Source organism: Fundulus heteroclitus, chromosome 19, assembly GCF_011125445.2.
Source record: "Fundulus heteroclitus isolate FHET01 chromosome 19, MU-UCD_Fhet_4.1, whole genome shotgun sequence".
In the NCBI taxonomy this organism is placed as follows: domain Eukaryota; kingdom Metazoa; phylum Chordata; class Actinopteri; order Cyprinodontiformes; family Fundulidae; genus Fundulus; species Fundulus heteroclitus.
The window spans coordinates 6,860,793-6,886,770 of NC_046379.1; the positions used below are offsets into that span (position 1 = coordinate 6,860,793).

Genomic DNA, 25,978 nt, shown 5'->3' on the forward strand with positions numbered 1-25,978 from the left:
GTTAGATTATCTCACTGCTGCAACTGTCTTCCCTTCCATGTGGAGGCAAACCCACTTTAAACATTTTACCAACACCTAATGGACGTGTCTAATTCACTAATTGTTACATAGCCAGAAATTGCAGACTCTGCGATTTGGAAATTGCGTTTTTTTAAATCGCGATTATATTGAAAATGCGATTAATTGTTCAGCCCTAGTTTGACCTGGTCTGTCTGTGTGTTCCTGCACCAAAGGGATTGGTGTTCCTCACTGAACAGAGTCTCATTTATCTCTGTAGCCTGTAGTCCTTCCTCACCAGCAGTGGTCCTTCTGGACTCTTGAACTGCTGACAAGTGCCCCCCCCCCCCCTCTTCCTCCCTTCTTTGAGCTTTGGCATGCAGCAAAATTGCAAAATGTGTTTCATCTGCATATTGATTAGCCAGGTCAAAAGGAGCGACACCTCAGCACTTCTCTGAATACATCATGTAAATAAGACCCAGCAATTCAACCTAAACGCTCCTTTTGTAGGTAAACCTGATGGCATAAAACGCACTAAAACCTTTATCTGAATAGCCAGCGCAGACGTGACGTTCAAATAAGCACGTCTGAACTTAAACCTGTCAGAGTGGAGCAGCGATCAGAGTCGGTGAGCGTGCCCAGAAAGAAAGCGTCCCCGTTTTGTCTCAGTCACCCAATAAAAGCCGCTCACTCCCGGCGTACGGGCGAACTGTAGAGCCAGGTAGCAGAACTGCAGACGGGTTCGGCGCTGGAGTGTCTGGCGGACAGCGTTCACTCAGAGAGCAGAGGACCAATGGCGTCCTGGATTGATTGGCCCAAAGGGGCTGTCGGGGGAAAGCGTTTCCTGTGTGTGTTAATGGACTATGCTCTGGATGCGCGTGGCGGCTTGTGGCGAGGGGTGATGGTTCTTACTCCCTTCTCTACCTCCCAGGCCTCCTCCCCCGCATTTTTCTCTCTCAGTTAATCAGAGGAGAGTCCGTGAAATGAACCAGGCCTAACGAGTTGCACAGATCCCAGAAGATCTCCGATAAAATGCCAGCAAACTTCACAATTTCAGGGTTCATTAATAGCCAGTTTGTTTGCTTCCTTCATTTCTAATCTATTAGACTAAAAACATGCAAGACGGCTGAGCTGATATAACCTTTTCAGCTAAATTGATACTTTGTAGAAGCAGCTTCTGATTCGTTTATAGCGTCACTTTTTTACCTGGCAATATTTGCTCACTTCACCTTTAAGAGTTTCTCCTGATCTCACAGATCTCTCTAATGTTTGAAACCTTTTTAAGTTCAGCCCATACATGTCCAGGTAGAGTTAGTTCTGGATGTCAGCTACGCTCTTCCAAACCTTAAATTTTGTAGTGGTGAAGCCATTTTTTTTGTTGATTTGGATGTATGCATGGACTAACTAGCCTCGTGAGACCATCCTGATCTCGCGAGCTTTCAAGGTTTCACTCGCAGATCAGTCTGGCTACTTTCCGTTAAAGAAAATTTGGAGCCGTTCACCAAACGAACGTCCAATCAGCGTTGGCTTTGAGGCGGGTTGAGGTGTGACGCAACGAGAAGTGCGACAGTTCAGTCTAAAGAACATGGCGGCTTCAGCCGATGAAACTAGCTTTAGCGTGGCTATCGAGCAAGTTTTATCGGAATTACAGAGTATTTCTTTGCTGAGCTAACGAGCCTTTACCTGCAGCAGCAAGAGTAGCTTGGCTTGTGGTTGTGTTTTCGTCGTCGCAACGACGAAGCATGTTGACGAGTACGTCATATGCTTCGTTGATCTGATTGGTTTATTTGGCCCGTCTATCACCAACATAGGCCAATCAGCTAACCAGTATTTTCGCCCCTTCCCAAAATTACTTCAACGGAAGGTTTCCAGATGGATATGCGGAGCAAATCTATCTGGCGGCGTCAGGTTATGGACTAACGGTTATGCTGCATCTTCGGCTTTCTAGCAGCCGCTTTGTTATTTTGGATGCAAAATAACTTTTTCTGAGCTCTTTTTAATTTGATCAATCTTAAAAAAAACACCGGTTGCATCTAAAGAAAAGCCTGTAATGGTACAGCAACTGAGTATTTTTTCTGGTATGGTGTTCCTTTGGTGATACGGCATTTTAAAAACCTCTGTAAACTCAGGTTTCATCAGACTAAAGCATATTCTCCCAGAAGGTTTTGGGTGATTTTAGCTAATCCTGGGTGCTTTCTTTGGAGGAAAATTATTAAGACTTGTAGTTTTTACTCCTTAGTCGAGATATATGGAGAATAACCGATGCTATTGTCACATGTAGAAAACGACCAGCACATAGGAGTGTAAATAATCAACCAACGGGACATTGTGAAGATTGACAAGCAGCAGATGACAGCTGTTGTGATCACTGTAGCTATCTTGAACAATGAAAATATCAGGAAGAAAGAACACGAGAAAGTGGAGAGACACCAATGGCTCAGAGGAAGATAAAGACAACAGTAGTATTTGTGGTCATTCGAGCACCCGGGGAAGTGACGACCACACTGGAGATGTGACTCCAACAGATACCTGGAGAAACAACGGAGATCTCAGTCCAGAAGAGTGGAGTCCTGGAAGCTGCAAAGATACTGTGAGGGACCCTCAAGCTTTCAGGCCTCTGTTAGAAGACCTGAGGATCAACCCACCCACCGTGGGAAAGGCAGGTGACCGAGCAGGGAGCTTAACCAGGTTATACAGACACAGCATAATTAATGGCAGGTATGAACTCAGGAAGAAAACAAAGTATTAGTTCAATTTAGGTCTAGGCGATTAAAAGATTTTCTGAATAATTCCAATTTGCAATTCATGAAGATAAAATTTTTTTGAATATCAAGATTTTTTAAATATTTTTTGGCCAATGCACTATGTCAGTCCTGAAAGGGGAAAATATTTTGGTAAAAGCATGCAATGTTAAATAAATGTTTAGGAAAACATATTGTGGAAATACTCTAAAGAAGAATTTTTTCTTCTTTAGAGTATTTCTTAGGTGAGGCATTTTATTCTTTTTTTTTTTTTTTTTTTTTTACAAACTTGAAGTTACACAAGTGAAGCCTTTTCTTAGACATATACTGCAACTCACTCACTGTCTAAAACCACTGGCAGCAAACATTCTGTGTTATTTTTTCATTGTTTACTATGGCAGGGTCGCCATCTTGTTTCATAAGCATGTTTCACAGCTTGCATTTAGCTGCGCTCTGAATTTACATCAACTCTCAGACAAGAAGACTGGAATAAAAAGTATGTTTTTTTCTTTCGCGGCTCTAGTGACTCGCTTTTTTTTTTTAAACAGTAGGCTGACAGGAAGGGGGTTGGAAAAGGGGGAGAGACATGCGGCAAAGGACCGCGGGTTGGAGTCAAGGACTAAAGCCTCCTAACATGGGTCGCGCTACCCACTGCGCCACCAACGCAGCCAAAAAATGTTTTAAAAAAATAATTTCAGTAGTTTATTTTTACAAAATCAAAGGGAGAGAAAACAAATCGATTAATCGGAATCTGAGATTTTATTTTTAAGCCATATCTTCAAGCCCTAGTTCAAGTTTAAAAATTTAATTCCCCTGCCCAACAGTTTTGAGCTGACTTTTGAATATTAAAGCCACATTAAAGGTTAAAAAAAAGTTTTTTAATTATTTATCTTGGTTTCAATGTTTCATCTGACATTTGAACAGCTGTGTAAACTTTTCATATCAGCCATAGACCACCCCACCCCTCCAGACCAATTTGAGCCTAATTTAAATTAACTGTTAATGCTTTGGAAATGTTTCAATTAAATTTCAGGGTTGGGAGGGGGGGGTTATATTATTTATTTATTATTTATATATTCAGACACAAAATGTGTTCGCTATTAATGAAAGTTGGTCTTACAGTCTGACACTATCTTAGCTAAAAGGTCTTTCCACATGTGGTATTTGCATTAAAAAAATCAATTAAAACCCACTCTAAACCACCTGGATTGAGAAAACATTCATTGACTGAAGTACTCAAAGGTCTCCAAGAACTCCATCTGAAGACAGATATTTAAATTTTTGGCCAAAAAGACCAGGTGGTGAGAATTTGCATTTGCATCTGCTTCACACTGGGACACCACAAGGCTGTGTCCTCAGCCCCCTCCTGACCTCGCTGTTCACTTAAGATTATTCCACCAGGCATAGCTCAAACTCCTCCAGGAAGTTTGCTGATGAGACAACAGTGGTGGACTTCAGTATGACTTGTGATGAGATTGCCTTTAGGTGGAAACAATAGCAGGTTTTTTGCCAAGGCAATAGCCTTTCTCAGAGCATCACCAAGACCAAAACCCTCTTGTCTGTCATATTTACCGATATATCTGTAAATCTTGTTAATATTTACATTCTTATTTTTAACTCTGAACCTTGCATACGACTTCCTGAAACCTGGAACTGAGTCATTTCAAAAAGGGAACAGCAAATAACCAAAGTGCGTGTTTAAAAGGCTATGGTTCAATACTCATATTTAATTAAATCTGCTAAGCAACTAGCTTGAAGCTGAACAAGCTGGTTGTTTTCACACACTTTGCTTTTACAGCAAGATTAGAACCTTGCATTGAGAAATTGTAATTTTACTATATAAAAAAAATCTGAAAAACTGTATTAGGGCCAAATAATGCTTCTAAAGAGTTTTATCTATTTTGCCATTTAGCAAACTTGCGTCAGACACAATTGACATTAAATAAAAATGCAAATGTTTAAAAGTTGATCTCAGACTGTTAGGCGCTCCAAAAATGTGTTTTAATTTTAAAACAAAAAACAAACTCAGGTAAAACGCAGTTTTTCTACATAAAAGCTAGGCTATGAACCCAAAACAAAAGGAGGAATATAAAACTAAAAGCACAGAGCAGCAATAAACAGAACCTGCTTTATTGCCCATGTCACAATCTCTGCTTTTAGGAGACCTTCAACATGTTCTAGTCCTCCGTGATCTAAAGTCATCGAATCGTTCACCCCTAGAGCCGTAAATCTAACTGGCCTAGTCGCTGGGTCTGCACCAAGACTGAGGAAAATAAATTCATACCCAAATCTGCTCAGCTGCTCCAGGTCCGGTGCTGCGGGTCCGTAGGTCTCGATCTGAAGGGGTTTGTACTGGTACAGAACTTCCTGTATTTTAGGCAAAGGCTGCAGAGAGACAGTCTGGCCCTGGAAGAAAAGAAAAAAAGATATCTCAGCAGATGCAAAGTAATCTTTATTGTTTCTGATAACTACGCTGCAAAAAAGGGAACCAAAAGTAAGTAAAATTTTCTCGAAATGAGACTATTTGTCCTTGATTTGAGCAGGTAAATAAGATTATCTGCTAATGGAATAAGATTATTTTCACTTAAAATAGGAGCAACTCACCTCCATCATCTTATTTCAAGTGCAGTATATCTAATTATCTTATTTTAGGGGTCAGAAATACTCATTTCATTGGCAGATCATCTTGTTTACCTGCTCAAATCAAGGACAAATACATTCATTTCAAGAAAGCTTAACTTATTTTTTCGCAGTGTATACTGGAAATGAAAAGCAAAAGTTTAAATAAAACACCCAAACTGGTATGGATATAGGTGCCCTAATTTATCCTCCCAATGGCGCAATGCTTTTGTGGATAAACTGAAATAGGACGACAGTATGTGTTAGCAACTAAACAACTCTGGAAACTTTAGCAGGAAGAGGGGGAATGCAAACATGATCCGGGCTCCTGAACTTGGATGAATCTGAATGGCACCATCATTAGGCAAATCCTCAGCTCCGCTTGGCTCATAAATGCTGCCCAGATGCACAAAAGCAGCAAGCCAGAGATCCAGACGCCGTGATATGAGGGCGGCTGTAATGATCCCTAATGCTGTTGATCAAGCCGATCAGCAGGAAAACTGTTAGATTTGGGGCTGCTCCCTTAAAAAAAAAAGAAGAAGAAAAAAAAAAAAAGGGAATTTCCACCCAGCGCCGGAGCGCAGCGGTCCTTCAGCTTTACTGAGCGAGCCTCAGAAGACAAAACCAGAGTGTGGAAACAAACCTGGAATTAAAAGAGATGCTGTTTAAACACGCACCAACTACTTTAGAGTTCAGCAAAGGCACACAGAGACAAAGGGGAGATAAAAAGATAAGAGAGAAAGCAAAGGGAGAAAAAAAAAAAAAAGAAGCGGGGGAGAATAAACAACAGAACACAGAGGGGAGCTGATGAAAACCAAACTAAACAAGTAACATGTGCCCCGCGGCCGCAGACTGCCCTGCCCGCCTGTCACACATGCTTTGGCTTAGGGAACACACACACACACACACACACACACACACAAACACACACACGCGGAAATAAAGCAAGCAAAGCCGAGCTGGAGCTTTCAAAGCGACGCACAAAGACAAGGAAGAAGATGTAAAGTTTTCTTGGTCAATAAGAACCGAACAATGAGCGCCATTGTCCTGTTGAGCGTAGGCAGAAAGCTGCACAATACACCGACATCATCAGCATGCTTCCACAGGCAACATTTCTCTCCTGTTTAATTCGTAGATTAATATACAAATCCGTCAGCAATCTAATGATTTTAGCTGTTGACAATTATGTTTTGCTAAATAACTTAGGTTAGCTGCCAGGAGCCGTGGTTGTTGTGTAGAAGTTCACACTGCAAAATCGGAACTAGAAATAAGTCAAATATTCTTTAAAATTAGTGTATTTGTCCTTGATTTGAGCAGGTAAATAAGATGATTTGCCAATGGAATAAGATTCTGGCACTTAAAATAGTTACAATGCATCTCCATCTGCTTATTTTAAGTGCAGGATGTCTAATTATCTTATTTTAGGGGTAGAAATACTCATTCCGTTGGCAGATAATCTTATTTACCTGCTCAAATCAAGGATTAAAACACTAACTTTAAGAACATTTTACTTATTTTTAGATATGTTTTTGCAGTGCAGGTGTTGGTTTTCCCCACAGGGTTCTCCATCATACCTGCTGGAAGGAAATGTCTCCCTGCTAATGGGACTTTTTACAGGTAATTTATTCACACAGCACTGCTCTCTTTTTTTTTCTCCTCAGAATGACTTTCAGCTATTTTAACAGAACAAGTCTGGGCCTGCATCTTAGTGCCGCAGGTTTTAGTTTGTGCAGGTGAGGTGGTGCTGAGGGGAGGGCTACAGATAGTGACAGTGGCAGCGCATTAAACTCCAATCCAGTGGGTTTTTTCCACTGAACGAGTGGTGAAAGCCCAATATTTGTTTCCCTGCATACCGCCGCTTGATGATGCTGTATTAGTAGAGCAGCAGGTTTGGTTCTGTCACATGAATCAGATCGCTGTGGTCAAATAAAACCTGCACAGGTGCATGGAAGAAATTTAAATAAAGGGAAATAACATTGTCTTAGTACGGTAATTTCAGTCAAACACTAAATATATATACATTCATTGTGCACAGAGTGATGCATTCCAAGCATTTATTTCTTCAGGTCATGATGACTATAGCTCACAGCAAATGAAAACCCAAAATTAATTTTTGTACAGAACCAGAATGAGAATAAGGCAGGCAATAAAAATAATTTTTTAAAACAGGGATGTCAGACTGCTAACTTGACTGTCGTTTACTTCCTCCACAAGCTACAAAAGCTCATAGCTAAACAGATCAGCTGCTCAGACGGGCTGTATCCAAACATGCTTATGGAAAGTTGAGTGGAAGGAAAAAGTGTGCTGGCAAAAGGTGCTCAAGGACCAGGGATGAACACGGCCTGGAGACGACTGAAGTGGAATGCAGTCAAGAGTTTGGGAGACAAACCAGGTGTGAGCTGCAGCTGGAGTCAGAGCTTCAAGATCTGATCTCCTCCATGCCCAACCGCACTGACTCAGAGGTTCATGCAAAATGGAAGATTCATTGAATGCATGTACTGACAGTACATGGACATGTTTTCCAAAGTGTAACATAAAATAAGATTCAAATTTTCTGGTTAACAAAAAATTAGGGGGCGGGGATCATTTGCTGCACTGCAAAACGGAACTAGAAATAAGTAAAATGTTCTTAAAATTAGTGCATTTGTCCTTGATTTGAGCAGGTAAATAAGATGATTTGCCAATGGAATAAGATTTTTGCACCTAAAATAGGAACAAGTGCAGGATGTCTAATTATCTTATTTTAGTTGTCAAAATACTCACTCCATTGGCAGATGATCTTATTTACCTGCCCAAATCAAGGATAGATACACTAACTTTAAGAACATTTTACTTTTACTTTTTTACTTTTTAGATCTGTTTTTGCAGCGTGTGGGCCATAATCATCAAAACTAACAAACATTTTCATGAACCTTTGCACAATGAATTACCTTTTCACTGTTTTCCTATTAAAATGTGATGCACATTATTCCATGATATAATAAATATTAGAGCAGAATCACATTTAAATCGCCACATTTCTAAGTTTAAAGTCTAATTTCAGATGTAGAATAGTAGCTTTAATTCCACCTTTAACCCAAAAGGTGCTGAACCAGAACATCCCAGGCATGCTAATGAAACTCGGACCTGCTAACCCGATCCCTGTCACTTTCCCCTTCCTTCACACTCCTGCAGCCTCTCCATCCGTCTTCCTTCAGGCCTCCAGCACCCCCCCCCACCCCCCCCACCCCCCTACAGCCACAGAGGTGCAGCTGCAGAGGGAGCTGGCGACAAACTGGGAGCAGCATACAGCTGAATTTCAGTACCTCAGATTTTTTAGTGACAGCAGAACAGACCCAGCCAACCGTGCCGAGATATTTCTGATGCATTCCTCTCTTAGGGCACCTTGAAAACTGCCGTGACCAGGTACCAGGGCATAAATCATGCCGCTAAACATGACGCCACATAAGACAGACCTGATCCTTTGCGGTGCGTCTTTGATTATAGACCCTCACCCTTTCATATGGTCCAAAAACCCCAGAGACGGGCTCTCGGAGGAGTCCCCTCCAGAACACCTCTCTCAATCACAAACTCGTCACCTCCTATTAAAAGCCAGTGTGAATTACAACACACGAACGCTGCTTTCAAAACGCTCCTGAGCAGGAAGAGCAACAGAGTGGGTGGGGGACAGAGACCCCCAGCCACGTCCAGCGCGGCAGAAATGGCAACAGGACCGGTGGGCCTCGACAGAACTGAGAGCCAACATATACATCTGCTTTTATCATCACAGAGGCCCACCCACTACCTATGCAACTTTGCGTGCATTGTAAGTTTGTGTATGTAACTGGTTTTTAAAGTCTTATGACACCCCTGTGGCGCTGAAGTGGGAGCTGTGGGGGCAATCAATCCTAATAAAGCCACGGGGAAGGATGATTTGAAGAAATCACTGCCGAGCCAGAGGGAGTACTTCTGCATCCTCAGCATCTGGACCACTAACTCACAAATAAAGCTTCTGTGTTGTGATGTAGCCTAAAAATGGGCCGCGTTAAAACAAAAGGTCAAATGGAACCGTCTCTTCTACCTAACAGGAGTATTACATCACATTATTCTTTCTTAATAAAGTTCTCTAGTAGCAAATACATTCTTAGCTTACGATGGCTAAAAGCTGTTAGTCTGGTCCTAGACTGAGCTTCTGAATTCAGACGCATTTGCTTCCCCTAATTCACAGGTAGTTTGTTTGTAAACTGCAGATGAAACTCATATTTCTCCCTATAATTATTAGTAAAACTGTCCAACTTACAGGTTTCTTTTTTTGGCATTATTTTGTAACCCTTCAATGTTTATAATCATCACAAATCAGACAAAGACAACGTTGAATTACTGCCCCTGCCAAACCAAACCTAATTCCTGCCATAAACGTCAGAAACAAAACATGCATTAGACAAATAAAACTCGTCTGACAACGTGAAACAGGTCAAAACATCTCAAAATGCAGCACATTGCCATCTAGAGAAATTCAAGAACAGATGAGAAACAAAATCACTGGCATCCATCAGTCTGGAAAGGGTTACAAAGACATTTATAGAACCACATGGAGAACCATAAATCCAAACATGGAGAATAGATGGAACAGCTTGATGGAACTTCCTGTCAGTTCATGGCCAACAAAAATGACTCCAGGAGTGTCTACAATTCATCCAGGAGGTCTCAAAAGAACCCAGAAAGACATCTAAAGCGGAGGTGGTGTGCACCTTTGATGCATTTGGTCTGCAACAGACACAGCATTTCAGAAAAACCTCAACATACCTGCAGACAAACATGGCAGTGGTGGTATCATGGTCTGGGGACGCTTATTCCACTCAGAGCAAGACTGGTTTAGATAAATTAGCTTCATTAAGAAACTATTTTTAATTTACTCTGTGTCTTTGTAGGCTCGTCCCTCTGTGGTGTATTTAAGTCTATGACTTTAACTCTTGGACACGGGTTCGAATCCCGGGCGCATCAGGAAAGGTATCCGGCGTAAAAAAAAAACAGACTCTGCAAAGTTGTAGCGGCCTGCGGCGGGAACCCCTGAGTAACGGAGCGGCTGAAGGGACCATCTTTGTCTGATATTAAAATTTGGTTTTATGATGTAAAACAAAAAAGGACAAAAGGAAACATTCGCCAGGGGTGGAAACATACTTATTTATTCACAGCAGTTTCCCCAGCATTAGCTCCTTGTCCGTGGTTAATTTTCTTGGTTCTGCGTCGGAATTATTTAAACGCATAATTTCTAATGACATCCAGTGAAGGCAGCCCAAGTACCACCAGCGGTCACTTAATTATGAAGCATTGCTTCATTTTTCAACCGATCAACCAATCGTGGGCCATCACTCAAAATAAACAGGAAAAACTTGCACCCACGTTGCAAATATCAGCACCCCCCCCCCCCCTCCCCACACTCCTCCAGTCTCTGGCCTTATTCTGCAGCTCAGCAGGACGCGTCAAGGTTGCAGAGACTAACCTCTCCATCAGCACCTTCCCACCACAGAACCACATGAACTCACTCGGTCCCCAGGGGGCTTTGGGAGCCGGTGGGGCCCTCCTCACTAATGCTTGGAGTGATGATGTGAACATTGGAGAGGGAACCGTGGAGCATAGCTTGTTAGGAGCTATGCTAACTGCTTCCCATTCTCAGCCCTCGCTTCCTTCTCCTGCCCCGGAGCTGCCGGTGCTTCTGTGTGGATAAAAGGGCTTTGGGTTGCTCACTGGCACGCCGAGCAGCAAGTAGCAAGTGTAAAAACTGCTGGCTCCCTGTGCCTTACCAGTTTAAATATATCTCCCTGATCAGCGGCAGCTGCTCCGGCGCAAAGCCCCTAAAGCTGACAACTCCTCTTTCCGCCAAGCGGGGCCGGCCGGGCCTGCAGGCTGGGCTTGACGGGGGCCCACCGAAGCGAGGCCAGGACAGCGGAGGGGGCCGAGGTGCGAACGCACATGTGCCGGTGCCAATCAGGACTCCCGGCTCTCCAAACTCCCCTCCTCTTCACCAGAGCCCCTGCATGCTCTAACATGCATGGCAGTAATTAAACAAAAAAAAAAACCGAAAAGGTCAAAACGTCATGATCTAGTTTACCCGTGTTTTTTTTATTATTATTATTACAACAATGTAATAAAGATCTCTTTCAGTTTTTTTCCCCCTCTGGAGAGTGAAGAGGAAAAGGAAGATAAAGTGCAAACGTCAGTGGGGGTTGCGGTGAGTATACAGCAACAACTCAGACAGAACAGGTTGGGCCAGTCTGCAGAGCGGCCTGCGTCGACAAGTGCATCTCCTGAGCAGAGGTCACGGTAGAGGACTCAGCCAGGGGAGCAAACACGCTTTCAGCGTCTCTCTCTCTCTCTCTCTCTCTCTCTCTCTCTCTGTGTGTGAATGCGTTGTGTTTTCTATGGCAGGCAAATTCCAGCGTCCAAGTGTGGAACGGGCTAAAGCCTGAGAGAGCCCGGGTTATTTCAGCCAGACACACACCAATGTTTGGGGACAAACTTTCCACCCACATTCGCTCCACCATACGCGTGTTGCTGTTGCTATTTGTTTGTGTGCCTCCTGTTTCATTAGGTGCCCACGCCGGCCCCATCAGGTATGTCAGCTGCTCTGCTGCCTGTCGGGCGGAGGGCTCGGGGCCCCCCGGCGGAGCAGGAACCGGGGGGGCCTTTCATCTAAGATGGCGCTGAAAGCCGCTCCAAGGTGGAAAGATTCCCCATGGGTCAGCTGCTTTCCGGAATGGGACACTACAGCAGCTGAGAACAATCCCCCCCCCCCCCCCCATCCATACAAAAACGCATTTAAGATGAAGTTTTCTACCTTCACTGCCACAAAAAACACAGACGTCTGAGAATCGGATTGCATGTTAATGTGTTTTTCTTTTTTTTACTCGTTTAAAATCTTTGTTCCATTCAAAGCAAATGCCAAGTAGGCTGTTCCACGGCACGACGAGTCTTGGCGTCGTGCTCGGCTGCGAGGTCGCTCCTGTGTCAGACAACAACAAGCCTGTTTAAACAGCGAATCCTCCCACACGGAGCGTGTCTTTTGATTTCAGAGGACATCTATTTTAGAAAGGCACTTCAAACGCTGTGTGCTCGGGTGTATTTATCTGCATGCACCCGCACATGGCTGTTTGTGCGTCTCCTGGTTCAATGGAGCACCTATAAAGTGAAGGGATTAGTGAACATTTCCAGACCATTCCTGAGGCAAGACCGGGCCCATCCCACCACATATCACACCTGGACTAATACGACTTTCCCCCAGGATTGGCCAACTTCCTCATCAGGCCACTCAACCGTGACGTTTACACTCCGCCGGCAAAGGAACATCGGTTTTTAGCCAGGACACCCCCCACCCACCAGTTCTAAGAAAATCCATCCTGATGATGAGCTGTGCCAGCTCTGATGAAAACAGCCAAGATTCAACATAAGGTCCGGTTTTAAATACAGTCTGAAATGAAAGGGAGGCTGAGGAAGAACTTGCATCTTCAAGCACAATGGACAGGGTGATGAGAAGTGAGATGATTAAAGCAACTTGGCCCAGGCTGGAGCCGCCGTGATGAGGACAGGAGGTGGGGGGGGGGCAGAAAGGGAAAGACTGTAGGTGAGGAAATGAGGCACCCACATGTGCTTGGGCTTTTAAACAAGAAGTAGGTTTGAAAAATCTTAACCATTTAGCTGTAGCTCTGCCTGAATGTTTATGCTCGTTGTTCTGCTGAAAGGCGAACCCCTCTAGGCAAGGCAAGGCAAGGCAAATTTATTTATATAGCACAATTCAGTACAAGACAATACAAAGTGCTTTACATGATTAAGATATACCAAAATAATAAAATGTAGATAGAAAATAGAATAAAAGCAAGTAGGGATAGAATGTAGTAACAAAAAAGAACATTAAAAACAGTAAAACTGTTTAACTAGAACAGTCAAAGGCAATTTTAATCAGATGTGTTTTTAATCTTGATTTAAAAGAACTCAGGCTTTCCGCACTTTTACAGTTTTCTGGAAGTTTGTTCCAGATAAGCGGAGCATAGGAACTAAATGCTGCTTCTCCATGTTTAGTTCTGGTTCTAGGTACGCAGAGCAGGCTGGAGCCAGAAGACCTGAGTGGTCTGGAGGGTTGATGCCCTGATAACAAGTCTGTGATGTATTTAGGTGCTAAGCCATTTAAGGATTTATAGACTAACAGAAGTATTTTAAAGTCTATTCTCTGAGATACAGGGAGCCAGTGTAAGGACTTTAGAACTGGGGTTATGTGCTCTACTTTCTTAGTCTTAGTGAGGACGCGGGCAGCAGCGTTCTGGATCAGCTGCAGCGTTCTGATCCACTTTTTAGGCAGACCTGTGAAAACACCGTTGCAGTGATCAGTTCTACTAAATATAAACGTATGGATTAGTTTTTCCAGATCCTGCTGAGACATCAGTCCTTTAATCCTGGAAATGTTCCTCAGGTGATAGAAAGCCAACCTTATAATTGTCTTTAGATGCTTTTGGAGGTTCAGGTCTGAGTCCATCACTACTCCCAGATTTCAGGCCTGATCAGTGGTTCCTAGCTGAAGCGACTGAAGCTGTGAGCTAACTTTTGATCTCTCCTCTATTGGTCCAAATATTATTACTTCAGTTTTGTTTTTATTCAATTGGAGAAAATTTTGGCACATCCATGCATTGATTTCTTCTAGGCATTTACTCAGTGCTTGAACTGGTTCATAGTCACCTGGTGACATGGTGATGTAGAGCTGTGTGTCATCTGCATAATGATGGTAGCTGATGTTGTTATTTTTTATTACCTGTGCTAGAGGGAGCATGTAGATATTGAAGAGGAGGGGACCCAGAATGGACCCTTGGGGAACCCCACATGTGATTTTTGTCATCTCTGATGTAAAGTTACCTACTGATACAAAAAAGTCCCTGTCCTTTAAGTAGGATTTAAACCAGTGGAGAGCTGTACCAGAGAGGCCGACCCAGTTCTCCAGGCGTTCTAACAGGATGGAGTGATCAACAGTATCAAATGCTGCACTGAAGTCCAATAGAACCAGCACGGTGGTTCTTCCACAGTCTGTATTTATATGGATGTCTAACGGGTTTCCTTTCAGGATTATCCTGCTCACTCCATCTTGTCATAAACTCTGACCAGCTTCCCTCTCCATGCTGAAATAAAAGCTTCTCTACAGCGGGAACCTGCCGCTACCATGTTCGGGGTGGCGTACAGTGACACGTTTGCATATAGGCTATGCTCCGGTCTCGTCTGACCAGGACATTTTGTTCAACATGTTTGCTTTCGTGGCTTGTGGCAAAATGCAAGCATTTGCCACAATGCTTTCAAAGACATTTGACTTCTTATGTCTTTCTTTAAAAAAAAAACACCTTTGATCTTGCAGATTCTCCCACCTGAGGCGTGGATCTCTGAAGCTCCTCCAGAGCCACCGGGGGCCTCCTGGCTGCTTCTATGATTAACGCTGTCCTTTCCCAGCCTGTCAAGTACCCTGGCAGGTTTTCGCACTCAGATGATGGATTTGATCGGGGAGGGGTTCACAGCTTGGGATATTGTTTTAGAACCTAACCCCGCTTTAAACAGAACCAGAACTTTCTCCCTGACCCGTCCCCGCTGGGTTCCTTGCTTTACTTGCTTTACATTAACTTGTTTGTTCTCTAAATGTTCTCAACAAACCTCTGAGGCCAGAAACAGAACAGCTAGATTTAAATTGAGATTAAATCATGCAGAGTTTGACTCCGTTTACTAATTAAAGATTTTATTCAGGGGTATCAGAGTAAATGTGGCTGAATTAAAATCTACGCCACACTTCAGATATTTATGTGTAAAAAAGAAAATCCTGAAAAGCATGCATTTTTATTCAAATGCACCTTTACAAGGATTTGTGTTGATCTACCAGAAAAGAAATCCCAATTAAATAATAATAATAATAATAATAATAATAATAGATTTTAATTGTAATGCGCTTTACACTTCCAAGAAATCTCAAAGTGCTACAGTTAATAGAAAACAGACAATAAAATAAGAAGGACATTAAAATGTGATTAAAATACAGAAGTAAGCTTGTGGATGAAACATGACAAAATATTAAAAAAACTCAGGTTTGTCCATACTTTTGTAAAGAACTGTACTAATAATAATGGGCAATAGTGATCTTATCACATAGCTGCGCCCATATTGTTTATGTTTTTTGTCACAGACAACAACGCTACAGGTATAACAAATCACCCTTTGCAATAAAACATTTACATATTTCAGATCTTCTCTTCCCTAATTTTCTGTCCAGACCGTAGCGCTCGCAGATACATGCATTCCAGCAATCCGCAGGAAGCCACAGTTCTTCGCTGAAAACCTACCAAGTCAAACACAAGTCATTCCTCTGGACTCTGAGGCGGAGGGAAATCCAAACCAACACTTTTTCCCCCCCGACTCGCGTCTCTCAGTCCCACCGAGAAGATGCGTGGCGAGAGCTCCGTTCAAATAACAAGCAGCTCGAACGAGAAGAAGCAGCGAAATTAAGGGCTGGAAAAACAGCCAGAAAAGAAGCCAAGAGCAACACAATTGCGCCGTGTTTATATTAAAGCGCGGGATATTCACAGCCCTACATTGCAACATGCTTAAGGAACTGTGTACGAGGCAGAGAAAAGTGAGAGTTTGCATATAACAAAGCGTGTCAAAATCGAGTCTCCAGCTTTAGGTGAGTACAAAGCAGATATCTGCGCCATGCATCACTTAACTGTGAGAAGACAACCGTATCTCATGAGGGCTGCTGAGGAGGGAGCAGCGGGGATGATGACACAGCTTATCTCATCCCGTTAAAATGAAAACAAACGACCGAAAAAACATGAACGACAGCCAAGTATGAAGGTCTCTCCACGCAACGTGTGCATAAACTGCAGCGCCGCTAAAGCCCGGAGCCCGCATGCTCGGCCCTCGCGGGACCCGCCGCTCTCGCGGAGGAATGTGGGGATATGAGCGAAGAAGGTCAGGGCCCGTTCCCACACTGAAGATGCGCCAGACGAGGACAAAGACCCTCCGATTCAGGTCCGCGGGCTTATTAATACAGTGGCGTTTACGAGTAATGACTTCTAAATTAGACTGAAACAGAGAACAGGACAGGAAGGACCCGGCTTTGGTCAGAACACAGTGGACAGATACGTTACCGTGTGCCGTGTAGATTTATCCTGATAGAACAAACTGCAACATTTAGTCCTGTTCATGAACCAAATACCCATATTTCATAAAGTTCACTTTTGTCAACAAAAAGGAAAAACCTAGCAGCTTTCAACAAGCAGAAACAATGGCGGGGCTCTTTACTTTTCACAAACACTCCTGAAAATCCACACTTTAAATATCTTAACACCGAGGCTCATCAGCTGATTGGTGCATCTCTAACTTTTATTTCTGACCTGCAGGTGGGAAGCCACAGTCCTGACGTACGCACCGACCACTAATCTTAACCGTTACACATGTTACCAAGGCTAGCGCAAAATAAGAGACGATTAAATTATGGATTTACTGGACATCGTTTATGAGCCACAACACTTTGCTTAACGTTCTGCCCCAGAGAAATGCCAGCAGTCTGTTTGTTTTGGTACGAACAGGGAGCTGCCCGGCTGGGATGGGGGCAGAAGTGTTTTGGACAAAAAAGGTTTCAGAGTTGTTCTGCACGAGTTGAGCCGTAGCCGAGTTAAAAGCATTGTAAATTATAATGGGGATGGTTAATGTCCACTCTGTTCTCAGTCATAAAACTTTTCTATGAATAGATAAACTAATGTCTCACTTAATACAAGGTCCTGACACATTTTAACATGAAAGAAAATTTGAATTTTTCCAGACTGAACGTTTCCAAGCTTCCAATTATTTTAGGCTAATTTCTAATTCAAAAAATTCACTATGAATGGGTGGAAGAAAGGAAAATACGGAGGATGAAGAGTGAATGGAGGGACAAAGGGAGAGAGGAAGGGAAATAGGAAGGAAGAGAGGGGGGGAGAAATTTATGAAGGATGGGGGGAAGGCAGAGAGAAATGAAGGATCGAAGAAAGGAAATTATTGAGCATGAATGAAGGAAGGAAGAGAGAGAAAGAAAGAAAGAAAGAAAATACTGAGGATGAAGAAAGAATGGAGGGACAAAGGGAGAGAGGAAGGGAAGTAGGAAGGGAAGAAGGGAGGGAGGGAGACATTTAGGAAGGATGGGAGGGAGGCAACAAGGAATGAAGGAAGGAAGGAAGCAAGGAAGGAAATTCAGACGGAGGAAATTACTGAGGACAAAGGAAGGATGGGAAGAAGGAAGGATGGATGGATGGATGGATGGATGAAAGAAAGAAGGAAGGGAGGGAGGGAGGATGGATGGATGGATGGATGGATGGATGGATGGATGGATGGATGGATGGATGGATGGATGGATGGATGGATGAAAGAAAGGAAGGAAGGAACTGAGCATGAAAGAAGGAAGGAAGCAAGGAAGGAAATTACTAAGGACAAAGGAAAGAATGAATAAAGAAAAGAAATGAAAAAGGAAGACAAAATAAAGCAATAGTTAGAACAGAATAAGAAAGAAAAGAAGGACAGATACAAGGAAGGACTTAGAGCAGGAAAGACATGGAGAGATAGAACACAACGAAGAAAAGAACGACAAGGACTAAAAAGAAAGACTGGATGACATAAGAGAGTGGAGGAAGAATGAATAGAGGATGGGAACCAGGAAGTAAAGAAGGAAGAACAACAGGAAGGAAGGAGGGGAAATAAAGTCTGAAAACACCAAACTGGTACTTTACCCGACTTTTCGGTGTTGATATCAAAAACGTTTACTTACTATCTGGATTCCAGTTGAGAACAAACTGGTCGGCTTCACGTTCTGCTTCTGCTGCTCGATCTCGGTCTCCAGCTGGGCGGCGCGGACTTTGTGCTGCGCGAGTAAGATGGTGGCAGGAAGCTGAGACTTCTCCTGCAGGAACACAAGCGGTGCGGGGAGAATTCAGCGGCTGTCATTAGCGCGTTTCATTAAGAGCCGACACTGACGGCAGCCCCTCTCCATCCTTCATCACCGCAGCGAGATAACCATCAGAAAACGGTGCTTTCAGGCACGCCGTCACTGAACTGGAGGCAGGGATATTAAAAAGTTGCAAACACAACCTCCAATTAAATGCAAGGTCAGAGTGCCGTCAGGCATGAGCGCATAGTTTAGGCACGGGATGCTATGATAGCGCCATGGTTCACTGTATTCACTAAAAATCTGTAAAACCAAACTAAACCTAATCCCTTTAATTTAAACACACAACTGCTGAAAATAAATAATCATAGCAGGTTAATTTCTCCATTGTGAGATCAATAAAGTTCAATTAAAATAATTGTTACCGTTATGATGATAGTGACTTTTATTCTGAAAGAATAAAGAGTAAACACTCATTAAATTTGGTAGCAGTTTTCAAATAAATCTGATATTGAGCACAATATTGTCCCTTTTTTATTGTATTACACTTTTTTTGGGGTAACACAAGTGTAACAAGCTGCTATTGGCTGTTTAAATAGTCAGGTTAGGAAGGAAAAGGTAAAAGTCTGGCCACCTTATTTCAGCCAGCTGACAGGCAGAGTGCAGCAACACTGACTGCTTATTGAAACTTATTTGATAACTGTAGGAATGGAGTCACGAATTTTGGAGCTTTTCTGTATTTATTAAAAACCGACTGACCCTAACCCAGCAGAGCTTTTAACATTCATTTGTGCACCAGAAACAAAATGACAGCTTAATTCACTGAAATGTTTTTGGTTTGATCGTTTGGAGTGACCAAACGATATTCCTAAATTAAAAAAGTTCAAGAAATGTGTCGAGAAATCCAATTTGAAGCATATAGTTAGTTAAGTTAATGTATTTACTGATAGTAATAAAGCATATTTGACTTTTGCTTACAATGACTTGCTAAGCAAAAGTCCTCCTGGCATTTTGTTTTGTGGCTTTTGTTGCCTCATAACTTGGAACTAAAATAGATGGTTTAAGGCTTTGCAGTCTTTTCATTTACAGAACATGCCTACAACTTTGAAGATGTATTTTTTTTATTTTGCAGCAAACAACAAATTAGACAAAATTGCTGAAAATGCCAGTGTGCATAACTGTCAGGCAGGACTTTGTAAAGTGGCTTTGGATCCGCTTCCATGAGCTGACCACGTCTGGTCTGCTCCAGCTCCTCCATGCTGGATGGTTTTCACTTGTGAACCGTGATCTTCTAGTCTAACCACAGAATCTCAATTAAACTGAAGTCAGGACTTTGACTAGACCATTCCAACACATTTCCACTTAACCCACCCGAGTGTCATTGTCCTGCTGGAAGGTGGACCTCCGTCCCAGTCTCAAATCACAGAAAGACTCACAGGTTCTGCTCCGAAACATCGCTGTATTTAACACCAATCCACCTTTCTCTCAACTGGAACCAGTTTCCCAGTCGCTGGTCATGAAAAACGTCCCCACAGCATGATGCTGCCACCACCATGTTTCACTGTAGGGGATGAGGTTCTTGGGGTGACGGGACGTGTTGGGTTTGCGGAAGACGGCGTTTTCCTTGGTGGCCGAAAAGTTACATTTTAGTCCCATCTGACCAGAGCACCTTCCTCCATACTCAAAACATGCCTTCTTATTTTTTAAGACTAAATAATACTTTTTTTTCTGGCCACTCTTCCAAGAAGCTCAGCTTTACGGAGCGTCTGGCTGATTATGTTCCTGCAGCTCCTTCAGGATGACCTTTGGTCTCTGTGCTGCCTCTATGATATATAACCCTCCTGGCCTGGTCTGTGGGTTCTGGTGGGCAGCACCATGGCGGGTTGGTTGTGGTACCATGTGGTTTCCATTTGAAGATGATGGATCTGATGATGCTCCGGGGGAACATCGACATTTTTTATATTCTCTAAAACCCCACCCTGACTTGTTCGGAGCGCTCCTGGGTCTTCATGGTGTGATGCCTCTGGCTTAGTGGTGCTGCAGCCTCTGGGGCCTTTCACACTTTAAGGTAAAAACACTTAAGTTACAGGTTGGAATGTAACACAATAGGTTAAAAAGCCAAAGGGGGGGAATATTTTTGCAAGGCACCTGTAGATTCATTCTGTGTGCAAATGGCCACAGAGAGGTAGAGATGCACGAGCTCTGGAGAGCTCCCCTCGGAGGGGGGTCTGCGTTGATCTCATCTGCCTACAGTCAACAGCCGCTGGGCCTCAAACAAACAAGCACACAGCTTAACCTGCTATCTGTGATGGTCCTTCTGCAGGCGGCTCTGCAGGAACAATAACTTCCAAAGCCCTCAACTCAAAACAACGGAGCCGAAAGGCTTTGAGATCACAGAATGGGAGCAACGCAAGCTGCAGTGCAATGACTTGTAATAAGCTCTTAATGGTGTCACAGCCATCAACCCTCAGGGTGACTGTGTGTGAGTGTGTGGTAAAGAATGTGCATCAGCCACGCTTGTCACTTTCCCATCACCGGGTTTGTCGGTTTTAGTAAATACGGACATGCAACACGTGGGTTCCTCACCAGTTCATCCAGCAGAGCCTGTTTGCTCTTCCTCTTGGCCTGCAGCTGCCTCTGCTCCTCCTGCAGGACGTCCAGCCTCCGCTGCTCGTTGCTCTGCTGCTCCAGGAGCAGCAGCTCCTCCAGCTCTTCCTGCTCCCGCGTCTGAGGGAGGAGAGGGAAAACGGGATCTTCAAAAAACAACATGCGACATCACTGACCACAAATCTGAAGTCGTGGCCGTGTCTAAGAGAGGCCAGCGGAGGCGGTGCATACCAGCTTCGCCTTATTTCTCTGGATGGTGTCTTTGTTTTCTCTCTGGTACTGCTCCATCCTCAGCTTGGTGTTCTCTACATCGATGTTGTTTGTCAGGTTGTAAACTGCATGCAAAAGGTAAAAAAAATAAAATATGCATAAATGTCTTCAACTCTAAAGTTACAATGTTGTGTAGCTCTAATGCTGCAAAATATCTTTAAAAGGCAAAAGGGTGTCCAACCCGGTACTTGGAATGTGTACCTAATAAAGTGGCTGGTGAGTTGATAAATAGTTCCAAAATATCTTTAAAAAGTGCAAAATCTGTTTGGAATTTGATTAATTTTAAATGAAAATAGAAAATAATAGTATGTGATAACTTGTTACATTGTCAAACATCAAATGTTTTTGCACCCATCATTGATTTTGTGCTGGTTAAAGTTAACATCTGTTTAAGTATCCTTTTAACTGATTAATTAATTTGAGCCTTAATGTTATGTCCCTTTTTTTCCCTCTCTTTTCTCTTTTTTATTTTTTATTATTATTTTTTTCTCTCATGTCTGTACTGTATATTGATCTTTTTTTGAACATGTTTTTACAGGGTTTCCTAGTTTAGTTTTATTTATTTACTTATTAATTTATTTATTGTCTTTTTTTTCACTGTGTGTATTTTTGTTGTTGTTACGGTTTACTTGTTCACCTTGTTCTGTGTAGTATAAGAAGTTTGTATGCTTTGGTACAAAGCTTTTCCTGTATAATATGAGAAAAGTAATAAAGATACGTTAAAAAAAAACCACAATCAATACATGTCAAATCAAAAACATAAAAAGTTAACATTAAGAGATTTCTGCTAAACAGAACCAAACACCAATTAAAAAAAAAAAAAAAAAACGTTGCAGGTATTTTCATTAATTTAATAAATCTATACACTTTCATTCTTCTCCTCTGGGTGTAGTAAGTTGTATTTATTTCCACTTTATTTGGGTGTTTTTAAGTTCTTTCCTACTTGCAGTGTTTACGGCTGCAGCAAACCGTCTGAGCTGCACAGGGGAGCCCAGCTGGATCCTTTTACGACATAAAGCACACGGAAGCTGTGCACGAAGATCATTTGGATCCATAAAAATTAAACCTGTACAGTTTGATTGCTGATTTTACAGACATGCACCTTAGTAGCAAGAGGCTGTTTATTTGTTTAATTATTAGGATCCCCGTTAGTTTTTTACCAAAGTGGTTACTAATCTTCCTGGGGTCGAATTGAAACAATTCAAAATTGTTCATACACATATAGGACATTATTTTATAAATTACATACATAGACTTGAATTTAAACTTAACTTTAAAACGTTAGATTTCAGAGCTCTTTTAAAAGAAAGTGATCTTTTTAGATCTTTAATGTTTTTAGGTAACTTATTCCATTCCCGAATTGCTCTATAAACAACAGATTTGATGATTATCTGGTAAAATGATTGTGCATCTGATCAGAATAAAGAAGCTTTTCATAAAATGATTCAGGTCTCTCTGTTAGTATGACTTTGTTTAAAAAAAGTAATAAATTGTACTGCAACAATAAAGGTCACAATAAAGTGCGGTGCATATCAATAATACTTGTAGAAAAAGGACATCTTAACACTAAACGAGCAGCCTTATTTTGGACTACCTGCAGTCGACCATATAATGGCCATAGGTCCAGAGATGAGGTTTTAAGGTTTTTGGAGACTTCTTTTAGCATCTTTATGTCTGCTTTCAGGGTGAATTGCTTGGATGGCCAGATCTGGGTATGTTGGGAGCCCCTATGAAGGTCCCACAACTGTAGACTTCTCTCCCCTTACAGTGAAGTGGGTGATATCTTTTGAAACCTCTTCAAATCATTTAACAAATTCAGAAACTGCAACCATCTTCTTCCTGAAGGCCTCGACAGACCTTTGGATCTCAGCGTGGTGTTCACTCTCACGTCTACAGTCAGGAGCACCAAACTAAATGTGTGAGCTTGCAGGGCAGCAATGCTCCAATCATGAGCAACTCATGTGTGGGATGTCAGTAATTTTTGTTTATTCCCACCCAGAAAATATAATTTTTTGTTGCACTTTATAGAACAATTTGAAATGCATTTTCTTCAGTTTTGCTGTTTATTTAAAATTATTTGGACGCTTCAGTATTGTTAAAGCTGATATTAAATGACAGTATGTACAAAAATGTTGGAAGAACAAAGGTAGGATACAGTTTATGTTTTCACAACTTTATTTAGGGTTTGCATTTTTTACTCCTTTAGAAATAGTAGCAAAAGGTACTAATTGGACTCAGCCTAGAAATATTCTCACATCAATTGCACCATTTGGCAGCAGTGCTTAGTAAGAGGCCCAGAGCCAATGAGAAAACATTAAAGTTAGTCCAGACTGAGGCCGTGCTCCTACCTATGTCCTCCACCTGCTCCAGATAGTCGTTATAGTCTCTCAGGGTAGAGAAGTCGAATTCTCTCATGTTATAGCTGCAGAGAAACAAGAGGAGCAATCAGGCAGCGTGCACCGGCAACAGCGTCCATTAAATCAACCATTTTATAAACCATCTCTGCATTCTGCCCAATATACACATGCATTAGATCTCAATTAAGGGGCTATTAAAGGACACTGATAAGATGGAGTGAAAGAGGGCAGGGAGGGGCTGCGGAGTAAAAAAAAATCTGACAGAGAAAGAGCCTCTGCCCCCACCCCCCCGGGGAGACTCATTGTCTACAAAACAAACAGTGTAATGAGAAAGACAAAGGCGGCTTAAGAAGTGGGAGGAGGCCTGGAGTAACATATAAACACACAGAACCACACCCCTAATGCTCCCCCCCCCCCACCAACCCAACCCGACCCGACCCGACTCACATTTTCATCACCTTCTTGCGGATCTCTACCTCCTTGTCCACGGATGCATCTTCGAAGAGCTGCACGCGAAAGTTGCTCTTCCTCAGAGGCGTGTCGCACTGCACGCAGTTCCCCGAGCCGCGCACAAACAGCATCTCCACACAGTTCTCGCATCTGCAGGAGAGACGTGACGACAAGAAGCAGAACGCTTACAACTCTTTGAGTGGCCGCATGTACAAATACAGCTTTCTATACATTTCTCTACGAGGTATGGCTGAAGCAGTGGATCATAAATAGGGGGGGGGGGGGGGGGGGGGGGCTGAATATTTCTTGTAAGTGCTCAAAGATGGCCGGGATTGCAACAGAAATGTCGATTAGGCCGCCACGGCACTCTCAGACCAGAGGAAATTAGTCCGACACCGCATCAGTGGAGCGTCTGGCAATGCATAAAAAAAACATCTGCTTTACTGTCATTGCAGCAGACCTCTGTCATGCTGCGTAACGTGAGGAAAATCCAGCTCTGAAAAACTCCAGAAGAGAGGAAAGCATTTTGTGTTTTCCATCACTGTCTGATAAAAATGAAACATTCTCAGCTGAATCTGTTGTGACCGAGAAGTTAAAACAGCGAGTTCATAATATATTCCATCATGTTATATCCATCCATCTCTTCTCTTTTGATGGATATATAGCCCCTCAATCGAGTTCTGGGTCTTCCCCGGTGTCTCCTTCCAGTGGGAAGTGTTTGGAAAACCCCCAAAGGGAGGAATCCGGGAAGTATCCTGATGAAATACCAGACCCGACTCCTTTCAATGCGGAGAAGCAGCGGCTCTACTTTGAGCTTCCCCTAGATAAGAGCTCCTCACCTTATCTCTAAGGCTGAGCCCAGCCGCCCTCAGGAGGAAGCCCATTTTGGCCTCTTGTATCCAGGATCTCATTCTTTCGGTCATGATCCGCACCCCGTGACCTTAGTTAGGGGTCAGAACGTAAACCTATAGGTAAACCGAGAGCTTTGCTTTTAGCTCAGCTCTTTTTTTTTCAGCACAACAGACCTGAGCAGCGGCCGCATTAGTGCAGAGGAAGCCCCGAAACGTTTGTCCATCTCACGTTCCATCCCACCATCACTGCTGCACAAGACACCAAGATACTAAAACTCCTCCATCTGACCCAGAAGAGTTGTGGGTCAACCACACAATAAGCTGTAATATATGTATAAATAATAATGTTTTTAATCCCTATCAGGAAGGGCATCAGGCGTCAAACTTTTGACAGATTTACCATGAAAGTTTATAACATGATGACTCACTGTGGCGAGCCCTGAAAGGGAAAAGCCGGAGGAAGTTTAGGACCTACAAAATTGCAACTGAAGTTTATCTCGAATGTTATAGAGCGGGAATTTCTAACATCAAAGATAACCACAGTAAATATAACATGGAGTTTTTAAATAATAGTTTTATTTATTAAGGGAATCAAAGCTATCCCAAAGCCCAGTCCCTAAATAGAAAAGGAATTGCTCCTCTTGTTAAATCACGACTTAATTAAGATTAAGGACCAGGACAACTTTCTGTAACTAATTGAACCATGAATCCTGCCAGACATGTAGAATCAAGAAATCACTTTAATAGTACCTGTGTGGCAACATAAAAAAAAGCAACACAAAGTGGCATAATCTAATAACAATTCAAAAACAGATGAGAAGCAAAACCACTGACTTCCATCAGTCCAGAATAGTTTGCAAAGCCATTTCTCAGACTCCGGTATCCACAAATGGAGAAAACATGGAGCCAGTGGTAAACATTTCCAGAAAAGGTTGGCCTACCAAAATTACTCCAAGAGAGCATCAAAAACTCATCCAGGAGGTCACAGAAAAACCCAGAACAGCACCAAACGTTTTGCAGACTTCACTTACTTCATTTAAAGGAGCAAAGAGTAAGTTCCAGAGTTTTTGCAGATGTCTGCCCCCTCTGGTGACAAGTTGAAATGACACCAGGCTGTGGTAAATAGAGCATAACTCATTTTACACATCGGCCGATCACAAGGGCATGTAT

The 25,978-nt window shown here is 42.7% G+C and overlaps 1 protein-coding gene across 1 annotated transcript in view; it reads right to left on the reverse strand.

The window, feature by feature from the left end:
• mnat1 (MNAT1 component of CDK activating kinase) overlaps positions 1–25,978 on the reverse strand; it is a 59,499-nt gene that overhangs the window by 20,453 nt on the left and 13,068 nt on the right. Inside the window, exons 3-8 of the mRNA XM_021317485.2 lie at positions 23,955–24,107; positions 23,499–23,572; positions 21,112–21,215; positions 20,860–21,000; positions 18,157–18,288; positions 5,023–5,144 (exon numbers count right to left, since the gene is read on the reverse strand). Coding sequence (XP_021173160.2) covers positions 5,023–5,144; positions 18,157–18,288; positions 20,860–21,000; positions 21,112–21,215; positions 23,499–23,572; positions 23,955–24,107 — 726 coding nt within the window. The remainder of the gene's footprint in view (positions 1–5,022; positions 5,145–18,156; positions 18,289–20,859; positions 21,001–21,111; positions 21,216–23,498; positions 23,573–23,954; positions 24,108–25,978) is intronic.